This window comes from Rhinatrema bivittatum, chromosome 1, assembly GCF_901001135.1.
Source record: "Rhinatrema bivittatum chromosome 1, aRhiBiv1.1, whole genome shotgun sequence".
NCBI classification, from domain to species: Eukaryota; Metazoa; Chordata; class Amphibia; order Gymnophiona; family Rhinatrematidae; genus Rhinatrema; species Rhinatrema bivittatum.
In genome coordinates, this window is record NC_042615.1 from 75,502,185 (window position 1) to 75,525,640 (window position 23,456).

General features: G+C 41.6%; 1 protein-coding gene across 1 annotated transcript in view; it reads right to left on the reverse strand.

Moving 5' to 3' along the window:
- The window catches only part of FSTL5 (follistatin like 5), a 1,290,346-nt gene that overhangs the window by 1,062,262 nt on the left and 204,628 nt on the right, over positions 1-23,456 (reverse strand). Inside the window, 1 exon segment of the mRNA XM_029618151.1 lies at positions 19,234-19,267. Coding sequence (XP_029474011.1) covers positions 19,234-19,267 — 34 coding nt within the window.

The following is a 23,456-nucleotide window of genomic DNA, read 5'->3' on the forward strand; positions in this document are numbered from 1 at the left end:
CATTATAAGGCCCTAACATGATCTGAAAAATGATCCTTTCAATTAGACCTGTTCAATAGCAGTCTAAAGTTAGTAGGAAAAGGCTAAGTATCAATTTATTCAGGGATATTCAGCAGCAGAGCTGCTGAATCCCCCTTGTAAGTTAGCTGGATAACTCTTACTTAGACATTCAGTATTGAATATCTATCCCACAATTTATTTGCTGGAGGTTTCACAGGTCTGTTTAACAGAGGCTGAAAGAGGTACAATTTACCTAATGTATTTGTCATTGTAACTGGTTTTAAACTGTGGATGTGTGGATGGATGCTGTGGGAAAACTGAAAGAACCATTCCATCATTGTTTACAGTACTGATATATCATTTCCAGGTGGCTTTTTGTGTCATTTGAACATTTGGGAAGATGAATACAAAGTCTTGAGCTGCTTGCACTGAAGTATAACTTCATGTCTAATTTCTTACTATTTTGCAGATGCAATGAAGCAAGTAACCTATTTGAGCAATGTACCATACTGTAGTAACAGTGAGTTGTAAAATCACAATATTTTTGCCTTTTTATTGTATTGTTTGTAGAAAAAAAACATACACAGTTGACAAATAAGATCAGGGATTTCGTTATTTTTATCACTTTTTTTCCTGATAGCTAAGATTTGATCAGAATCATGATTCAAAACAAATCATTTACTGCTGTTAGGGTTGGGATTTTCTATCTGGTTTAGGAATTGTTGAACTTTATGTTCATGTAAGTACTGCTATTTCTAATGTTTAACCTGGGCAGCTGTGAAAACTCATTGCAACGCAGGGGTGAAGGTCATATGCACTCTGACCACCAGAAACAACACCAGGAACTTTAGACAGCAACTGAGCCAGACCAGGAGCAAATGGAAAACAGGCAGCAGTTTTATTGCCATATTACAGTACATCCTGTAATCCTAGGAACCTGATCCATAACAGAGAGCAGGAGCCAGTTGTTCACAGAAAGGCAGTGCATTGACTCTGGACTCCGGGTTTCGCTGCTGCAAGCAAAGTACTGTCCATATGCAAGGTGCTCCCTCCTTGTGGGCATGCTGATAAACCCACCACAGACAAGCAAGGTGATTGCTAACTTGGGAGGGACATCCAGTCTGCTGTAACCTGGGACTGTCCAGTCCTGATTGCATACAGTCTAGAGATGTGCATTCGTTTTCAACGAATGCACAATCCTCAATGAATAGGTCCCGGTTTGTTTGATTTGTGGGTTCGTGAAAAGCATGGCAATTCCCCATGAACGAAACATATCATATTGTTTCATTCTTTTGGTTTGCAGTGCTTTCTTAGTGACCATTTGAAATAGGAGAAGGTCATGCGGGAGTATCCATAGCAACAACCAGCCCTTTCATGTGAGTCATAAGGGACCTCACAGCCCTGTCATAGAGTGGTCAGACAGGTTGACAAGGAGACCGGAATGCTAACGTATCCAAGCGAAGCATTTTTCTAATTCAGCCAATCACTGCTCTCAGTGCTCTGTGATGCTCTTCCTGCTGTATTTCTACCTTAAGCACGTGGCGCGCCACACATTTTCTTCTTGGCTGTTGTCTGAGAAGGTCATTGCTTTTGAGCTCTCTCCAAGTGTCTCAAATTCGTATTCAATTGCTATTGATTGCTATATTGATAGAATTTTCCATTGAAAAATATATTTGTTTGTTTTTGCTGCTGTGCCAGCCAGGCTTTTTTTTTACTGCACTTTTTTTTTTTTATTGAACTCAGATTGTCTCTGTCTCTCCTACTGAGACAAGCTGCCAGCAGTGGCATTTTGCTTCTGATCTTATCCCCCTGGGGTAGGTTGAAGGCAGGGCTTGGGTGGTGTGGGTGGGAGATAGTGTAAGAGTTGCAATGGCTGTCTGGGAGTTGGTATTTTCAAACAACAAGCAGCATCATTAGGAATTGTGCTTGCTCAGGCTTCCAGTCTTTTCTCTGCAGTTTCATTTTTTTGTACACACAGAGCAGTCTTAGTTGTAGTGTTCAGCAAGGCACTGCACTGTGTATGTGTGTGTGTGTGTGGGTGTGTGTGGGTAGTTTTCCACACTCACATATATTGGTACAGAGGTGTTTAGTCACCAATAAAGAAATAATTCTTTCAATTGAAATCCCTAGTAGGCAGTAGGGATGTGAATCGTTTTTTGACGATTTAAAAAAATTGTCAGATATTTTTTTAAATCATCAAAAATCATTAAGAGTCGCGATATAATAGAAATTCCCCCAATTTATCGTGAAAAATTGTAAATCGGGGGAGGGCGGGAAAACCAGCACACCAAAAACAACCCCTAAACCCACCCCGACCCTATAAAACTAATCCCTTACCTTCCCCCACCCTCCCGAACTCCCTCAAAAAGTTTTATGAGTACCTGGTGATCCAGTGAGGGCGCGGGGACTGATCTCCCGCTCTCGGGCCATCGGCGCCATTTTGTCACTCACAAGGGATGACACAATCATTCTGGAAAAGGTGGATGCAGAAACAAGCCCATGATGCTACCTAAGGACAGTTCTGTAGCCAACTTATTCCTCACATTGGGAACAAATCAAGTTGCAGACTGTGCTTTTCTGCAAAAGGCTGTGACCAGAGGGCCCTGGTAAGGAATTTCAAAACCCTCTTTAAACCCTTCTTGCAGAACAGAGGCAGCATGCTGTTTTGGGTAGAGCTTCAAGCTTCTCTCCTGCTGTGAAAGATTTTCCAGCCTCCTCTGTGACTGAAGAGCCCCAGGAGTCAGAGGAATACACTGAGGAGGAAATCCTGCTGATGGATATGTCTGAATCATGGAAGTGCCTCCTGCCTCTATGCTTATGTTTATGCCCAGGGCCCTTCATGCATTCAACCATCATAGTGACTCTCTGCACCAGAGGTAATAATGTGAGACTCATCCTCCAGCAACTGTACTGTCACTGGTAGGATTTGGAGAGATCTCGGATGGTGAGGATGTTGCCACTTCTGCTGGCACTCTTGCTGAAAGGGCCGCTACGCAAGGAGTAGGAGTGGCCAGGGGTAGAGCATCCAATCCTAATTTGTGCTGCACAACAGGAACTGAGGGACCTCTCCTACCACAGGGAGAGCAGTGGCTGCTATAGAGACAATGGCCACAACCTTTTGGTGGAGGCCATGGTGCCTGAACCGTAAACCACTAATGGGGAGTAGGCATGCCCTCAAACTGCCAGCTCTGCATTGACATATTTGGGTAGAAGCAAGGTGAACCACGGCAAATCCAGGCTTGCCAACCAGGCAGCGTGGACTCTCCTGGTCTTCAGTGGGACCTGGCTTGGTAGCAGGGGAAAAGAAGGAAGGAGTCAGGTGGCTATTCTGCTGAGGTCCCCCAGCTGGTCACACCCCCCCCCCCCCCAACATGGTCAAACTGCCTGGGCAAGCTGGGTGTACTTCTTGGGTACCCATCCAGCCTGGGGCCAGGAATCGCCACCGACGTCTGCAGGATTCTGCTCTCCACCGTGCCATTGTCCCACTCCCCCTGCTGAGCTGTCCAAATCTCAGCTGCATCCCACCCATGGCTGCATCAGCTGCAGGAGCCTGTGCACAACGCCTGTCTTTTCCTTGGTGGCCTCTGAGCCCATCCTGATTCGACACCCCCAAGGGGTGCCAGTGATTGTGCATCCCTTAACTCCTCAAAGATTGGAACAGAACAATTAGCTCCCCATGCTGGGATGAGCGAAGGGCTTGGGCAACTGCCTTGCAGTTTTGACTATTGTTTTTGTGGTGTCTGGCAATGCTGGAAGAAAAGGGCTGGGCAACTAAAGCCTTTTGGATTTTATGTATTTATTTATTTATTTATTTATTTTTAGGTGACATTCTGGACTGAATAGCCTGCGATTTTCCAATTTAAAAAACAAAAACAAAAAAAAAACCAGATTTGGAGCCAGGCATCTGATGGGGGAATAAAACTTACCCTCTGAGGAGCATCAATGAGGCAGCAGCTTCAGCTTGGGGAGTAGGAGTGAAAGAGAAAGCAGAGTCATCATCCTGGGCTCACCTTCCCAATGTGGCAGGAATCACCCCCAGAATTCAGATTCCACAATGGGGGTGGCCTCACCTCCCTGGGACTGCCCCTGATCCTTTCTGCCCCCGTCCTTTCTGGTTCTCCCTAGGACTGCCCAGTAGCTGGTTCCCTTGCATCCAGGGCCTCCCATGTCCTCGGCCCACGTTGTCGTACATTAGGGGTGTGCATTCGTTTTCGCCGTATTGGCGATCTGCAACGTATATTACACTATTCGTAGTATTCGTGGGGAAGCGAAACGTATCTCGCTTCCCCACGAATACACGAATCTTCCCCCTGAATTATACGGCCACCTAAATAAAAATGTAAACAAATCCCTCACCCTCCTGAACCCCCCCAAGACTTACCAAAACTCCCTGGTGGTCCAGCGGGGGGTCCAGGAACCATCCCCTGCACTCACACCCTCGGTGCCGGTTTCATCATGGCGCCGATAGCCTTTGTCACTGGGGCTACTGGTGCCATTGGTCAGCCCCTGTCACATGGCCATCAGCGCCATCTTGTGCTCCTACCATGTGACAGGGGCTGACCAATGGCACCGGTAGCCTCTGTGACATAATATGGGCAAAGGCTATTGGTGCCATTTTGAGTAGTGGCATCGGACGGCCGGAGTGCAAGAGGTCGCTCCGGGACCCCCGTTGGACCCCCAGGGACTTTTGGCCAGCTTGGGGGGCCTCCTGACTCCCACAAATCTTGCCCAAAGTCCAGCGGGGGTCCGGGAGCAACCTCCTGCACGCCGGCAATCCGATGACAGTACTCAAAATGGCGCCGATCGCCTTTGCCCTCACTATGTCACAGGGGCTACCGGTGCCATTGGTCAGCCCCTGTCACATGGTAGGAGCACAAGATGGCACCGATGGGCATGTGACAGGGGCTGACCAATGGCACCGGTAGCCCCTGTGACAAAGGCTATCGGTGCCCTGATGAAACCGGCACCGAGGGTGTGAGTGCAGGGGATGGCTCCTGGACCCCCCGCTGGACCACCAGGGAGTTTTGGTAAGTCTTGGGGGGGTCAGGAGAGTGGGGGATTGTAGTTAATTTGAATTTTAGCTGGCACACAAATAGAAATCGCCGTATTAACGCATCGGGGCGCCATACGGCTGAATGCAACGTATATGCTCCCCAACGAATCTGAATCATGAATGCAACGTATGGCGTCCTTCTGCACATTCCTATCGTACATTGACATCACTACTATGAAGGCACAACCTGACTTCATGGTGATATGTGGCAATGCTATCTCTGCAACACAGAGGACTCAGGAAGCCTGGAACCCGCTGGCCCTGATGCCAGGTAAGTGCTTGGTCGCACATCCCCTCTCAGCTTAGGCCACTGTACCAGGTTAATGGTGGCATCTGTGCATTGGCCCAGTGCCACATCCTTAAAGAATTACTGGATATGTGCAGTGCTATATAGACATACATTAGAGACAGTCTCTTCTCAAAGGAGCTTATAGTCAAGACAATCATACATGACAAATGAGAACCTGTAAGAAGTATATTATACAGAAGTACTTAGGATTTAAAAGCCATTTTGAAAAGGTGAGTTTTTAAATTGGATGTGAATATGGCCACATAGGGAGCATGACTCATTCTATAAACTTTCTAATTGTTTTCATTAAAGTATAAAATAAAAACAAATGAAAGCATTATGATTCATTACCAGAAAACACTCACAAGGTGCTCCACATTTTTGGATGGTAATCATTACAATCCAAAAAATTAGCTCATTTCTAAAAATAAACTAACAAATCATATCATAGAATGAGCTCTGATTTTTATGAATCACTATAATTCAATCAGAGATCATGAGGCAGAAAACCCCATCCCCTCATAAAATATTTAAATAGAGTTTTGCCTTCTTGCATTGTAATGGTTGTGATGAAAAAATCAGTCTGCTTTTTATTTTACTACGTTAATTTGAAAGTTCAGTCTTTGTCTATTCCCACCACTGGGAAGACTTTTAAATTTAAAAACTTAACTAACTGTAAAAGTGTAGGTGTCATCTACATGGCTATTTGCCCCTGTAACAAATTTTATGTGGGAAAAACTATTAGACAGTTTAACAGAAGGATTATGGAAAACAAAAGTGCCATCAATAGGAAAGCAGAAGGAAAACCTTTAGTTGCACATTCTGTACAAATGCATCATAGTTTTAATGATTATAGATTCTGCATCATCACTAAACCATCTAAAAACTGGAGAGGAGGTGACTTTGATAATTTCTTATTGAGGTTGGAACAACAGTATACCTTTGATTTTATGACCATCTCTTCCCTTGGTCTCAATGGAGAGACTGATCTTAGTGTGTACCTATAGACAACTTACATTATTACACATCTTGATATACAATTGTTATATCATGACTGGTTTTTACAAATGTTCTGCTTTTTACTTTTTTATGTCAAAGAGTCTCGTGTTACATACAACATAATTCCTTCCAATATTTTCATTTTTTTACTATTTCTTTTTTCTTTTCTTTTATCTATTTATTTATTTATTTATTTTTCTATATATTTTTTGCACTTTTTTAGTGATTATGATGAATAATCGTGTGGTGGATGGATTTCGGGCACGACAATATTAAAATTTGTGTATATATATATATATATGTTTTTATACATTTACAAGCAAGTTGAGATAGTTTCTAATTGGTTTTTAGACAAACAAATGGCATTTCCAGGCATGTTTTGAAGTTTTTAATTGATATTAAGATTCTTTTTAATTGTTACACTAATTTTGAAATTGTGATATAAACGTACATTTCAACATGTTATTTTTATCCATACTATTCTTTTTCATACACAGCCCCCTTTTCATATTCATCATCAATATACAGTCGTTTCCTCTCCTTTGCACCCGCATCCTCTTTACCTTTACTCACCCCTACCCACTTAACCCCTCACTATTGTTCCCCTCTTTCCTTCCCCCCTTCTCTTCCCCCTTCCTCCTTCCCCCTCCCCCTTCTCCCTTCCCTTCCCCCCACACCCTTTTTGCTCCCGTTTTCCTTCCCTTACAACCCCCTTCCCCCCTCCCGTTTTCCCTTCCTGATATTCCAATCCCCTTTTGAAAAACACTCAATATGACTTAAGACATAAGAGGTTGTCTAAAGATTTTAATAAAATATGGATGACGTTTATATCACAAATTTATTTTTATTAAATATAATATCCAGTAAGATAAAAATATGTTTTACATATATAGTATTTTGCACTTATCTTGAGCATAAAATACATATAATTCCACTATAGTAGCTAATGGCTACTCTTGTACGTGAAGTGTGCATTGTATCGTGAGATTTGGAGCATGATGCTCATGTATAAAACATCTGGTTAGGTTGTCTAGGTCACCTTTGCATTAACCAGTGCTGAGCGGCGAGTGAGTGAGTGTTTTTCCTCCGTTTGACATTTTAAACATATGCATTTGTTTGTACATTCTTAAAGAAATTCATATAGATAGATTTAATTATGTATCTACTTCTTCACCATGAATACAGATAGGTTAAGTTTCTTAGAGCAAATTGTTTTTTAATAGTTTTGTCTAGACGTCGACATTTGGCGGCAAAATTAATCATGTCTGCATGTAAGAAAGAATAAGGTTTTTTAACTGTCTAGAAGACTATCCGCTTAGATTATTGACAACTTGCTAAATCCCTATAATATACAATTTACTTTTGAGATCATTTGAGATATATATAGTTTTTTGAGAGCCTTAGAGTGATTTTGGTTGTTTACATATCATAGACGCTATATCAATTTGGGCGGTAAAAACCGTTCTCAGAGATATATAAAAAGAAGGCACATATAACTTTCCATCTGTACGTTTTTTAGTTAGGAGTTTGATACATGTTTTAGCATTATTGAACTGTATCTTCATATTATTTTTTATTTTTTTGGAAGAAATGCAATATCACTACTTTTAAAGCTTTGCTTTTAAAAGTATTTGACCTGAAAACCGATTTAAATGCCTGCTGTGAAATACTTTTCGACTTTGCTACGCGATAGCTTTGAGGTGATCTAAGCCAATTCAAGTGGCTTCTAAGGTATTTGTTTTTGTTTTTACTGTAAATTGTTGTTGCTAGAACTATCCACACACAATGTTATTTAATCATCTGATTTTTCACCCTTCTAATTATCTAATCCTTTTTTTTACATTCCTTTTCATAATTCATATATTTCTTATTATTTTTTCATTCTTTCATTCTTTATTGATTTTTTGTTTCATTTAATTATCTATAATTTAAAGATTAATTGCATTGTCTATATGTGCACACAATCTCTTGTTTGCATTCTTGTTTTTAGTGTATGCCTATTGTTATTTGTACACACATATGCATACTAAAATCATGTTTGTATGGATATAATACACCATAGTGTCTTGTTAGTGGCTAACTCTATTGCTGTCAACACTATAGTACATTTGGGTTGATATCACAATTTGTTCAATTTGAATTATTTCAATTATTATTTTTATTATTTATTTTTTATATAATATTTTTGTCATTCATTTTATCTGTTGTCTCAATTTTATATGTATGTGTGTAATTTTATTTGTTCATATTAGCCCCTGATGCAGCTCTTTGAGCGAAACTCGGCAAGAGTCGGGCAAGATTCAATAAAGTCCTGTTTTACATCGATCCAACTACTTGTGTTCATTGATGAAAGATATGATGAAATATAGCAGCAGATGCAATGTTTCCTTTTCAGTGTCATCTAATTGGATCTAGGCCAAAGAAGGGACAAAAGATTAATGCAATCGTCTGTGTGTGCTTTGCTCTCTTTTTTGAAAAAAAAAAGGTAGGAATTCCAGGTGTTACAAACATGAGAGAAGAGGCACAGTTATGAGTAACTATACTTTTGTCAATCAGTATGACCTATATAGTCAATTAAATTAAGATTTTATATTTTTTGCTTTTAGATTAAAAAATATATATTTTCCAGTTTTCATAGCTTCACATGGCTCTCTTGATTGCTTTAATAATTGTCTACTTTTCAGACCTTATTAGTAAACACTTTATAGCCAAGTGCTATTTAAACTACACTGTTTGTTTTTTTAATTTTATCTTTTTTCTACTATAATAACCCACTGTGCTGGTGACACTTTTTGAGAACTCCCATGACAAAACAACTTGCCTTGCAGAATAACTAACAAGTAATTCAGGTATAGTATAACAAATACCTAGTCTTTACCTCCACAGGAGAATACAATATATCAAAACTGTGTTTGAACATAACAAGCTCTACTGGGGTCACTTTTAAATTTTAGCTCTAGCCTGTTCATTAAAACATTGTGATGAAACACCTGTGCTGCTATTATTTTTCCCAAGGGCTGCATTGTATAGTATGATGTTTCATCTCAAGTGGTTAGCTTAGAGAGCAAAAGACAATATTATTATTTTTTATTAGCATTATATCTATATAACATTCTTTGCCAAAGTGCTATATAGTATTTAACAAATAATAATAAAAAAGAAACAGTTTCTATAGTTTGTTATTTCTATGGAGAAAATTGCAGAAGACTAGACTGTACAACCTCTGTCATATCTTGCCATGATTCCTGAATTAGTATGACTACTCTTGCAAAAAAATACCATAGATCTTCATAAAATAGATAGCAATCTGGTATAATGTCTCATATGAAAGACAATTTGAACAGCATAATTACCCTTACACTATGCTAGATTTTACTGAGTACATGTTCAGAGGAAGGATTACTCAACAGAACTAGCAACATCACAAGTAGATTGTGAGAAATTGCAGTAGGAGCTTGTGAAACTGGGAGAATGCTCATCTAAACGGTAGATGAAATTTAACATGAACAAGTACAAAATGGTGCACATATGGAAAAATAATATAAACTGTAGGAGTCACCACCAAGGAAATGGATCTAGGCATCATCATGGACAACATGCTAAAATCTTTCACTTAATGTGCAGGCAGTCAAACAAGCAAACAGCATGTAAAGAATTATTAAGATAAGAAAGGAGAATAAAAGAGAGTACCATAATACTTGTGTATTACTCCATGGTGCAACCATACCTTGAATACTGTGTGCAGTTCTAATCGCTGTATAAAAAATGATACAGCAGAACTAGAAAAGGGTAACAAAAATGATAAAGGGGATGGAACAGCTCCCTTATGAGGAAAGGCTAAAGAGGTTAAGGCTCTTCAGCCTGGAGAAGAGACAGTGAGGTGAGGTATGATACAGGTCTATAAAATCATAAATAGAGTGGAAAAGGGAAATGCACATCAGTTTTCTCTTTCAAAAAATAAAAGATTAGGGGACACTCATTGATGTTCCTAAGTAACATTTAAAACAAATCAGAGAAAATATATTTTCACTAAATATGCAATTATGCTCTGAAATTTATTGCCAGAGGATCTAATAAAGGCAGTTAATATAGCTGGGTTTAAAAAAGGTTTGGATAGAAAAAGTCCCATCAAAATTGGAGAAAGCCACTGCTTATCCATGAGCATAAGTAACAAGGAATCTGTGTACTAGTTGGGACTTTTCCAGATACTTGTGACCTGATTGGCCACTGTTGTAGAATCCAATGCAGGACATTTTTATCCAAGTCCTCAGTAGCCCCAATTCTGTTTAGATTTTCATATCTTATGAGATCAAAACACCAAATTGTATATGGTAGTAAAGACAAAGAGACAGGCAGACAGATTTCTCTTACTAAAATGATAAAGAGGGTAGAACAATTCCCTATGAAGAAAGGTTAAGACTCTTCAGCTTGGAGAAGAGATGACTGAGGGGAGACATGATAGAGGTCTATAAAATTATGAGTGGAATGAAATGAGTAAACTTTAATCAGTTGTTTATTATTTTGAAAAGTACAAAGACGGAGGGATACACAATAAACTTACTAGGTAATACAGTTAAAACTAATAAGAGAACATATTTTTTTACTCAGCACATAATTAAGTTCTGGAATTTGTTGACAAAGTATATGGTGAAAGCTAGCTGTATTTAGAAAAGGTTTGGTCAAGTTCCTGGAGGAAATGTCCATTAACCATTTTTTTTTTTTTTTTTTGTAATACAATTTTTATTGAGTGATCCTCAGACACAATATGAAACTTTGCCGATAACAGACAAGCAAACATAATACAGCAAACGATATCGATGACACAAATCACAGAACCATGAGGAAACACTCCTCAATTTTCCCCCTTCCAGATATCTATAACTGTGTCTAAGACATCTCTAGAGCCACCCTAGAGAATACTCATGTCGCCAACAAACTAGGAGAGGCTGCACTCTGATACCTCCCCCAGTCTGACATATTGAACAACTATAGCGGGCTAGCTCTGCTTAAACAAGAAGGAACAGGAGTCCAGTATGCTTATCCCCAAACCCTCACCCTCTCCAAACCTCCCCGTCCCGCTTCTCCCCCTTTACCCCCCCTTCCCCCCCCCCCTTCCCCTACCCAAGGCCTGGCTGACAAACCAGTTGAGACATCCATGTATACTAGAGTCCAATCATAACATTGAAGGCATGGGTCTATCACTAACCCAAAAAACAGAAAAAGAAGAACAAACAAACATCAGGCATTGAGGATCAAGCTGCGAGCCCGATGTGGCAAAGTCTGCACATATACCTCCCAGGTCTCCAAGAAAAGTCTTCGGTGCGTTGGCGACAACTTAGAAGTAAAACTGTCCATATACATCATTCGATGAAAATGATTACGCCAAGTCCAATACGATGGTGCAGATATCTCCAACCAATTAAGTAGAATAACTTTTTTCCCCACAGCCAGGCCTTTTTAATCAGAGTTCTCAATCCCGCTTTTCTTATAACAGACTGGGGAATGCAATCAAAAAGAATCAGCTGCGGGGTAACTTGAAAACGTATTTTCAGGAGACGTTGTAAGTAATTTACAATTTTCTGCCAGAACTGTTGAACAAGGGGACAAGCCCAGAATGCGTGAGACAAAGTGCCAATTGCAAGGTGACAACGAGGGCATGTCGAATCTGTTATGAGCCGCGCTCTCCCAGCAACCTGTGGAGAGACAAAGGCCCTCCGCAGAAACTTGTATTGCATTTCCCGGTAATACATATTTTCACTGGACCTTTTTAAATTCCCCATACATGCAGAGAAGATTGCCACTGTAACCGTGAATACTCCATCTTTGGTCCAATGCTCTACTGAAGTCTCATAGGTACGCTGTGACATACCTCGTTGAAGAGCCCTATAATATGTCGAGAGAGATAATGGCCGCTCCCTTCCCAACTGAAAAAAGGATTCTAACGCCGCTAAATGTGTGGAAGTCTGAGTACCAATCTGCAATGATAATATGTAATGTCGGATTTGTAGATATCCAAAGAACTGGACCCGGGTCAAACCATATATACGTTGTACTGTGGGGAACGGCATTAGTATCCCTTCCGGGTTCACCAAGTGCCCCAAATGAGTGATACCCTTCGAGGCCCATCCCCGCAGACTAACATCTTGGGATCCTGGTAAAAACTCTGGGTTGCCCTGAACTGGGAGAAGGTAAGGGTTACATCGAGGCAGTCCCAACTTCTTTGTAAGGTATTGCCAGGATTTTCGAAACGGGACAACCAGTGGATTCCGAGAGATTGCAGACGGTAGCTCCTTCCCCGGCCCCATCAGTACATAGGTCAACGCGAAGGGGGCCACCAATGTGGATTCAGCCACCAAGTCAATACAAAAGGGGATTCCCAATATCCATTCCCTAACAATCCCATTTTAAGGTAGAGTTGCAGGAATCCACTGCTTATTCTTGGGAAAACAGCTTGGAATCTATCTACCCCTAGGTATCCTGCCAGGTACTTGTGACCTGGCTTGGCCATTATTGGAAACAGGATACTGGATTTATTGGACCTCTGTTCCTGACCAGTATGACAAGTCTTAAATTTCTATGTTCTTATGTCCTCATTTCTGTAAGGTTTTGGAAAATTTACAATAATTTCTAAAATCCTGTTTGCAAATATCCTTGAATTATACTTTCAAAGTTAGGCCTAGATTCATCAAACTATTACATGCGATAGGAAGATGGGCATGTTTTTTGATAAGAGCTTATTTATCACCAAGTGTGCTATCTTAGCACTTCACATAGGCATTACCACAGAGTGCAATAACTTTTCACACTTTGCAGTGTGCCACAATCCCTACAGAGAGAGAGAGAGAGAGAGAGAAAATCTATAAGGCCCTTTTAGTAGTTAGGTATTTATACCTCTATATGAGGACCACCTAGTTACTCGAGGTGAGGTTTAGGTATTAGTGTAGGGGTCAGGGGCCACTTTGACATTCAGAGTGAGAAGTGTGGGTGGAAGAGGAAACTGCCTCCTCACATGAACTCCAGATGCCACACCCCGCGGAAGAGACCGGCCTGAGAGACGCTGTAGGCTGTATGATACAGCCTCCAACAGAAAGGAAAGTACTTTTAACTTTACCTAAAAAGAATGAATTAATAAAACCTGATACTTTTTCTCTAGAGAAGATCTGGGAAGCAGTACAAACTGTAAATGACAACCTTTTTAATCAGATAAACCCTTTGGCTTCAATGATAAATAGAACCATAGAGAGAATGGGAAAACTAAAGGAAGATTTGAAAAAGCAAACAGACAAACATGAAAAGGTTGAGACGGAATTTAAGGAGATGAGAAATCTTCAATGCAATATCATAAAAGAAAATTCAATATTAATGAATTGTTTAGAAAATAGGGAAAATGAAATAAAAGGGAGAAATTTACTGTTAATTAATTTTCCCAGAGACCCAATGGTGACCCCACGTGTTATGTGGAGGCAATATCTATTACAAATATTGAAGATTCCAGTGGCAACAATTCCTCCTATATCTAAGATGTATTATATACCAACCTTTAAGAAAGTTGAGAAGGAAGGAGAAAAAGAATACCAAGTCCTAATCCCAGTGACTCCAGTTATATTGGAAACCCCAGCTTTGGATATAACAAATTTGTTAGAAACTACTCAAAGTGAGCAAGTGAAGCCATCCACTCTTATTGTGACGTTTCTTCTTGAATCTGATAGAGACTGAGTTCTAAGATAATACTTCCGTAACAGGACTGAGTTATTTCTGGGTTTAAAAGTTGGAATATATCCAGAGCACGTAGATCCAGAATTGGATGAAGCCCCCCGGATTTTTTGGGGATCAAAAAGTACCGGGAATAGAACCCTAGGCCTTGCTGCGAGAGTGGGACGGGTTCTATTGTTCTTAACTGGAGAAGAAGGGAAACCTTTGCTCCAGAAGGACAGAGTGGTCGGATACTCTCCACGCCTGCAGAGGTGGTGAGTCCGGTGGAAGAGTAAGAAAGTTTAGGTGGTAACCCTGAGCACTGATTGCTAGCACCCATTGGTCGGTTGTGATTGATTGCCACATGTTGTGAAAGTGGCACAGTCGACCTCCCACTGGTATGCTTGGCAAAGGAATCAGACTGCTGCTCTCCAAGTGAAAGTCAAAAACCGGAAGCAGGCCCCAGCTGGGGAGCTGCTTGCAGCTTTTGCTTTCAGGCCTGGTGAGGCTGAGGCTTTTGATAAGGTCTTGTAGTTCGGAACCTTGCTGGTGGAGGATAGTACTTCCTTGTGTGGAAGAATGACTTCTTAGAGTCCTTTCTGAAGGGTTGTCTTAAGGGGAAGTCGGAAGGTATCGATGAGAGCTGTTTAAGGGTCTCATGATGATCCTTTAATTCAGCCACTATTTGCTCGATCTGCTCACTGAACAGATTGTCTCCTACACATGGTAGGTCAGAAAGTCTGTCTTGTACTTCTGGGCGAAGGTCAGAAGATTTGAGCCAGGCCCATCATCTTGCCAAAATAGCGGCTGCAGACACTCTATGATATCTTCAACACCTCTACTAAACTGTTCTTATCTCATGCTTTCTTGCTTCAAACCCCTTGTTGACAAGGATTTGAAGCTGGTCTTGGAATTGTTCAGGCAGGGTTTCAGAGAAGTCCTGTATCTGTTTGAAGATGACCCGATTGTATTGGGTCATATACAGCTGGTAAGCAGCAATTCTAGAGATGAGCAGGACCCCTTGGAACACTCGTTGACCAATATTGTCTAGGAACTTGTGTTCCTTAACAGGAGGGGTAGATGAGTGAGGCTTCATCCTTTTTGCTTTCTTTTGAGCTGATTCTACCACAATTGAGTGGTGGTCGAGCTGAGATTTTTGAAAGCCGGGGGCTGACTGCACTAAATAGGTAGTGTCAGGTTTTCTATGGACTGGGGCAATGGATCCAGGGTTTTCCCAGTTCTTTTTGAGGAGGTCAAGAAGAACTTGATGAATGGGAATGGAAGTGATCACTTTAGTGGCATCCAGGAACTGAGAAACTCCATCATCTGGTGCCTATCATCTTGCTCCATCTGAAGCTGAAAAGGGACCAACTCAGACATTTCCTTTACAAAATTAATGAAATAAAGGTCCTCTGGAGGAGAACGCTTTCTACTTTCAGTAGGAGATGGAGGTGAAGGTAAGTCATCGGTGTCTGAAGAAGTATCATCACCCCAGGTGTCATAAGGATCAGCAGACTGACCTGTAGGACAAGAAGGGGGTTGGATACCCAAAGGCCCCGGCTGAGGCTCCGAGAAAATTGAAGGAATCACCGGGGGCACCGTGGACGGCCCGGAGGGCATTGGTGCCAGTATCGAAGGCATCGATGGCGCCGACGTACGTATCGCCCCTGATGAATGAATCGGTGGTGAGGGACAAATTGGCATCGATGGCTGAGGCAAAACTCCCGAAGGAGGGATGCAGAACAGTGTTTCTCCTCCCGATGAGGCTGTCAACGGGTAGCGCACCGGAGCCATCGTAGACTCGGGAATCACGGTGGAAGGGCAGTTATGAGCGCCTCCATCCGGGATAGCAGCGGAGCCAGCGCTGCTGGAATCGGGTCGATGACCGGTTCCACAATCGGTGCCGGTGTCGGTGCCGAAGGGACCTGGAGTTGTTGTATTGCCTTGTTGATGGCCTCCTGGACCAGCCGGTCCAGTTCTTCTTGGAGACCTGGAGCAAGCAGCCCCGGCTCTGGAACAGAAGAGGGAGGCAGAGGCATAACTGGAGGGACCACCTTTACAGGTGGAATCGCGGCTCCCAAAATCCTGATCAGGAGAGGGTGGCCTCAATGACCCAGTCACAGGAATGGTCGATACCTTTCCTGGACAGGGCTTCTTCGATGGTGGCAAGGTGGCAAGGTTGATGATTTCGCTCCCTCGATGGTCTGAGTCTTACGATGCCGATGGCGAGGTTTCTCCCTACGATCCCCTCGATCCTGAGGGGGAGTAATGGGTGCCGATGGCCATGAAGATGTCGATGGCGGACGGTCACCGGACGGTGGTCGATGCTGGTGTGATGTCGACAGTGCCGGTTCCGATGACGTCGATGCAATAGACGGCGTTGGGGTGTGAGCACGGAAAAGGAGTCCCATCTTCTCCATCCTTGCCTTGCGACCTTTGGGTGTCATGAGGGCACATTTGGTGCAAGTCAGGGCATCATGCTCCCGGCCTAAACACATTACACAGACGCCATGAAGGTCTGTGATAGACATGGTGCGAGTACAGTCCGGGCACCGGCGGAACCCCAACACCATGGCCATAGAAAAAATCAAGCCACGGGATGGACAACGGCCAGCAGGCTGCAAGGGCCAAACTCAATGGTAATTGACGAAAAACTGTCAAAAAACTTACCAGAGTACCGTGGCTAGAGAGAAGTTAGAGGAGGGACCCCTGTGGGGCAATTTAATGTTAGTTAATTCCGTGAGGAAAATTCCTGTCAGGTATCTCCACAGAGCTCCTAAACTGCGAGGCTACTGCAGCGAGGAAAAAAGAAGACTGAAGGGGGACCTCTGCTGGCTGCAGGGTTAGTGCCATGCTGGGCATGCCCAGTAGGGGCCAGTCAAAGTTTTGGAAACTTTGATAGTTCTCCGTGATTGGGCTCCATCCTGTGATGTCACCCATATGTGAGGACTACCATCCTGCTTGTCCTGTGAGAACATATGTCTATCCAGCAACAACTTTCAAAAAGATTCTCTCATGCACTAGATATATATTGATAAGAATAGCAGGAATGTGTTGCACTGGTGTTTAGGATCTGCAGATAAATTTGGTATAGTCCAAACATTTTTGGTCCAAGGTTTAATAGGGGTAAATGAAAAATCAAATATTCAAAATGACAGATATATTGCTGACATCTTTTTTGTTTGGTTAGGTATAGAAAAATATCTTCTTGAGTTTCATCAATGGCTCAGCTATCAAGATCTCAATTTGAAATTTGCTTTCAACTATAATTAGGAAGTCATCTACTTTTTGGACATTAATATTTGTAGGAGAGATGCAAGGATCATTACCATACTATATCTTAAACCCACTGAGTGGAATAATTTTAACCCTATTCCAACGCCATTATTCATAGTCCATTTAAATGTGGTCTTCCCATCAGCCACTTTTTTCCTCTCTGGCATATTTGTTCAAAACTGTCAGATTTTAAATTTTGTTCTAAAGACCTAACACAGTTTTGTTTTGTTTTTTACTAAGAGTTTATTCTAAAAAAGTGATTGAGCAAGCGTATCTTTGAACAAGATAGTCTGGCAGATCCCAGTTGTTACGACATAAGACTGGTCCTTCAACTAAAACATTAATATGTGCATTGAAGTTCACCAAATTGGCATATAAGATCACAGGGCTAATTAGGTGATATTGTCATATATTATCCATGCATGCTGTATTTCAAGAACCACCTAACATTTCATATATGTATAGCCATAATGTTAGGAATCATGTAATTACTGCTGCACTTCATCACATATCAATGTCCTCTATAACGTGTATTGGTTCCTCTTTTTGTGACAGGCACAAAATGACTGGTACAGAGTGGCAACACCCGCTGCCAGGATACATTGTTCAGTGTAAGATCTTTTCAGATTGTACCACAAAGAATGTTGTCTACCTACTGCAAGGTCAAAGCCCATTGCTTTATGTGGGAAGGACTAATTGTCCCATATGGGTAGAGTTAATTGAACACCAGAGCCTTATCAATGCATCAATTCTACAGCATTGTCCAATATCAATGCATCCATTCTACAGCATTGTCCTGAAAATAAACACCTTTTCTAAGATTTAAAATGGACTGCAATTTAAGTTGTGAAATTACCATCACGAGGAGGATTATCTCTGCCATTTTAAATAATTGGGAACAACATTAGATATATTTCTTAACACAGTATCCTCATATGGATTGAATGAATTCATAGAATGGCACATACAGTAAAATATTTTTCAGAAGACCATTTTTTGATTTAGCAGAAGAGCTTTCACTGACTTGTAATTGGCTACTGCCTTCCAACCAAACATGCTTTTTAAATCATTGAATACAGTTTATAATACAGCATCCCCTTATGGAGTGAATGAATTTATAGAAAAGTATATAAAAAAAGGTTTGAAATATTATTTGATTGGTATTTTTTAATATCAATTGGTTACTGCCTTTTCCGGCCAGTCTTTCCTTTAAAATGGTGGTGAAGTTCCTGCCGCTCACCTATAGGCTTTACAGGATGCTGATCCCTTCTCTTGTCAAATGATCTAGAAGTGCAATACCTTGTAGGTTACTGCTCACTGGTGGTATATTGAATAGATGACACAAGTAATTTTTATTTTTATTGATATTTTTATGCTTGAGGCCAATAAGATGATACCTCATATAAAATGTTATCATTAGGTTTTATTAAAGACCTTTTAAAATGTTCTTCATATATGCTTCCTTTTTCCGTCATATGGACATTTTAAATGACTTCCTTTCTCATGTGCCCCTGATGCAACGAAACATTGACAAAGTGTCAGGCATGGGATTGGAGACCTTCTGTTATCTCTTATGGAGAAGACATTCAGTTAAGCTATGTGCTAAAGATTTTATTTGTATCACTAAAATATAAAACTATGTATATAGTATATGACTTATGTTGATAATGCTTGGCACTTACAATGGACATTTGTCATGTTTTATTAATATGCAGTCGGCGTCCTTGATGTCATTATGGTCATATCTACACATAAATCACGGTATTAATTTAGCAAGGGGCAGAGTGAAATTATTCATTTTCTTGTATTCAAAAAATCCATTTTTTCTTTCCATGATGCATAGAAGTGTCTTTGAATAAATCAGTTATCAAATCCAGGAAAAAAAAATGGCAATTTACACTACAGTTCAAAGTTGTTGCCTTACCTTTATTTCTGGAACCTTCATGGCTTTTGTCTTGCTGTAAACAGAAAATAGACTAAGTTATTGCCTCAGAAAATTGATAACATTAAGTAACAAAGTAGGTTAACTGAAAAATCTTGACCATACTGTGATATACTATGTAAAATTGAAAGGGAAAATTAACTAAAGCATTTTGGAATGATATATAAAAATATATAAAAATATATAAAAAATTCCTAATAAAAAAAATGTACAGAATTCCACAACAGTTTAAGACTTGAGGAGGTGGTGTTTGTTATTACTGGAAAGAATTCAGAGAGAATAGCAAATGCACTTTACAGTAAAAAACATTGACATTTAAAGCTGAAATGCCAATCATCATTAAAACTGAGTGAGACACTGGGACAGAAATGTTTAAAGAGGCATGCGGGCCAACCATGTGCGCATGCTCGCCGGAACGTATCCAGGGTGCAGCCATTTTATAACATACACGCATATATGCGCACGTTATAAAAAAAGAATGATCGTACTCACATGTGTGAACAATTTTAAGTGGGCACATGCCTATCTGTGCAAATGCTGCTTCTACCGAGTAAGTGGGGGATTTATTAGATGTGTGCCGATGCCATTTCCAGTTTTCCCATTTCATTCCCAGTACTCTCAGGAAAGGGACAGGACTTCCAAATCCCCATAGTGTAATAGCCTCCCATTTCCCCTGTTAGATTGGCTGGGTTTGAAAGGTTGGGGCTATCTCCTACTCTACTGTATGAAATAGCAATAAGAATGTTGTCTCTATTTTGAGCATTGAGAGATGACACAGGGAAAGTTGAGGATTTAGAAAGGTTAGAGGCAGCAGAGAAATAAAATTTAGGCAATAACCTTTGCTGAGTATTTTGAGCTTCCAATGTCCAAAGTGATGAATGACCATTGTGAAAGAGAAAACTGAAGCCTTCTCCCCAATGGAAGGTCTTGGGTTAGAGGCTGGAAGTCAAAAACCCAAATTAGGCTTTTGCGGCAACTGTTGAGTTTGTCTGTGTTGTGGTTTGTTCCTACAGTATTTAGAGACCTGCCATGTCGAGGCATTTGTTAAGACTGATGCTGCTGCTGCAAAGGAAGTGAAGTAAAGTTTTGTATAGACAAAACCTCCTTCAAGAATAGTAATATGGATATTTATAAGCTTGTTGATGGTATCTTTTTTTGAGAGGAATGATCTACTAGAGCTGTTAGAGTTTGCAAAACGTTGCGATGATCTACTGCTTCTTTAACCTTATTCCCACAGGATGAAGTATCTATTCATTTTTCATGAGCAATTTCTTGAAAACCTAGTGTTTTTAGCCAAGAAATCCTTCTAGCCCCTATAGCTATTGCTGAAGATATTGAAGCTGTATCAAAAGAATTATAAAAAGATCTGATAATATGATTTGTAATTCTGCTTCACCTAGGAGAGTAATGAATTGTTTTGATGATAATGTTCTAGATCTTGTAAGACTTCTTAATCTTCTGTATGATATTATACATATAGGGGCGGATTTTAAAAGCCCTGCTCGCGTAAATTCGCCCGGATTTACGCGAGCAGGGCCTTGCGCGCCGGCGCGCCTATTTTCCATAGGCCTGCCGGCGCACGCAGAGCCCCGGGACTCGCGTAAGTCCCAGGGTTTTTTGTCGGGGGCATGTCAGGGGCGGGGCTGATCGACGCGGCGTTTCGGGGGCGGGACGCGGCATTTCAGGGGTGGGCCCGGGGGCGTGGTTTCGGCCCGGGGCGGTCGGGGGCATGGCCGCGCCCTCCCGAACCGCCCCCAGGTCGCGTCTCGGCGCGCTAGCGGCCCGCTGGCGCGCGGGCATTTACTTCTACCTCTGGGAGGCGTAAATCCCTGGACAAAGGTAGGGGAGGGGGTTTAGATAGGGCCTGGGGGGTGGGTTAGATAGAGGAAGGGAGAGGAAGGTGAGGGGAGGGCGAAAGCAAGTTCCCTCCGAGGCCGCTCCGATTTCGGAGCGGCCTCGGAGGGAACGGAGGCAGGCTGCGCGGCTCGGCGCACGCCGGCTGCACAAAATCGGCAGCCTTGCGCGCGCCGATCCTGGATTTTAGCAGATACGCGCGTGTCTACTAAAATCCAGCATACTTTTGTTTGCGACTGGTGCGCCAACAAAAGTACGCGAACGCGCATTTTTTGTAAATCTAGCCCACAGTGCAATATATAGAGAAAAAGAGTCAATTAATATGCATTACTAAACAAATAATAAACATTTATTTTTCATATATTACTAATACATTCATCAAAATTCTGGAAATTGCTAAATACAGTGTGCAATCCATACATTTCTCTTAATTATACAATTAAAAATACCACATTAAAATTCACACCTCACATAAACCAAATCACACCCTACACAATCATACTCACTCATTCTCACATCCCATCCTATTCCCATTAAAAAATATCCTAATATATTATCCTTTTATATATATATATATATATATATATATATATATATCTACATACATGACAACAGATCCCTAATAAAAATTAAGGGGTAGATTTTAAAAAGCCTACGTGCGTAAATCCATTGGATTTATGTGCTTAGGTGGGATTATGCATGCTGGGCCTAAAGCCTAGGGCCGTGCGAATGTCCCGGGCTTTGAAAAAGGGGTGGAGAGGGTATCCCTGATACCGGGAGTGTTGTGATCTTCCTGCACGCAGTGCCCTATCCCTGATACCGGGGGTGTTGTGATCTTCCTGCACTCAGTGCCCTATCCCTGATACCGGGAGTGTTGTGATCTTCCTGCACTCAGTGCCCTATCCCTGATACCGGGGTGTTGTGATCTTCCTGCACTCAGTGCCCTATCCCTGATACCCGGAGTGTTGTGATCTTCCTGCACACAGTGCCCTATCCCTAATACCAGGAGTGTTGTGATCTTCCTGCACACAGTGCCCTATCCCTGATACCGGGGGTGTAGTGATCTTCCTGCACTCAGTGCCCTATCCCTGATACCGGGAGTGTTGTGATCTTCCTGCACTCAGTGCCCTATCCCTGATACCAGGGGTGTTGTGATCTTCCTGCACTCAGTGCCATATCCCTGATACCGGGAGTGTTGTGATCTTCCTGCACTCAATGCCCTATCCCTGATACTGGGAGTGTTGTGATCTTCCTGCACGCAGTGCCCTATCCCTGATACCGGGGGTGTTGTGTTGTATCAGGGATAGGGCACTGAGTGCAGGAAGATCACAACACCCCCGGTATCAGGGATAGGGCACTGCGTGCAGGAAGATCAAAACACCCCTAGTATCAGGGATAGGGCACTGCGTGCAGGAAGATCACAACATTCCCGGTATCAGGGATACGGCACTGCATGCAGGAAGATCACAACACTCCCGGTATCAGGGATAGGGCACTGAGTGCAGGAAGATCACAACACCCCCGGTATCAGGGCTAGGGCACTGCATGCAGGAAGATCACAACACTCCCGGTATCAGGGATAGGGCACAAGTTCTAGACACATTGACTGATCACATTACTTTTTTTGTCAAGCTACCAACCGCTTCTATTTCCCATCCCCCATATATTGTCAGTGGGAACCTTGGTAACATGAATAAATAAGAGGGTAGCCAGTAGGAATACATATTCATTCCTAAACTGACCTTAACTGACCTGAAAAGTATCAAATTGTATAATTTTCTGTTAGTGCACACTAACAATGGTAAGTGCGTGCTAACTTCCTGTTAGCGCGCACTAACCATTGTTAGTGTGCACTAATCGTAAAAAACGATTTATTTACTAAAAAATTGTGCCAAACACGATTTTCTTCTCCTGCCAGACGATTTCGATCGTTAAGACGATCAGGCACATGATTCACATCCCTATAGATGAGCTGCAATTCTAGATTGTAACATTGCTGCCTGAATTTTTTTTTCAAATGGTGTCCAATAACTGAGAATGTTTTTACCTGGAAGAGCACTAGAAAAGGATTTTGCCTTTTTACTCTTCATAGCAGATTCTATTACCAAATAATCATGCGGGAGTTGATTCTTCTCACTGATTACAAATTCTTCAGAAAACAGCTGAAAGCACTTTGCTTTCATTTGGCTTTTTCCTGATGTTTCATGCTCTTTTTAGATAGACAATTCTTTTATATCTTGTTTTGCTTTTGTTTTGCTGTACTTGTAACAGAATCTTGTAGTACCTATGTGTTTTATTGTTTGCTGCTTAGCACAATTTCTCTGCTTTGGCAGGAATAATAAAACGTGCCA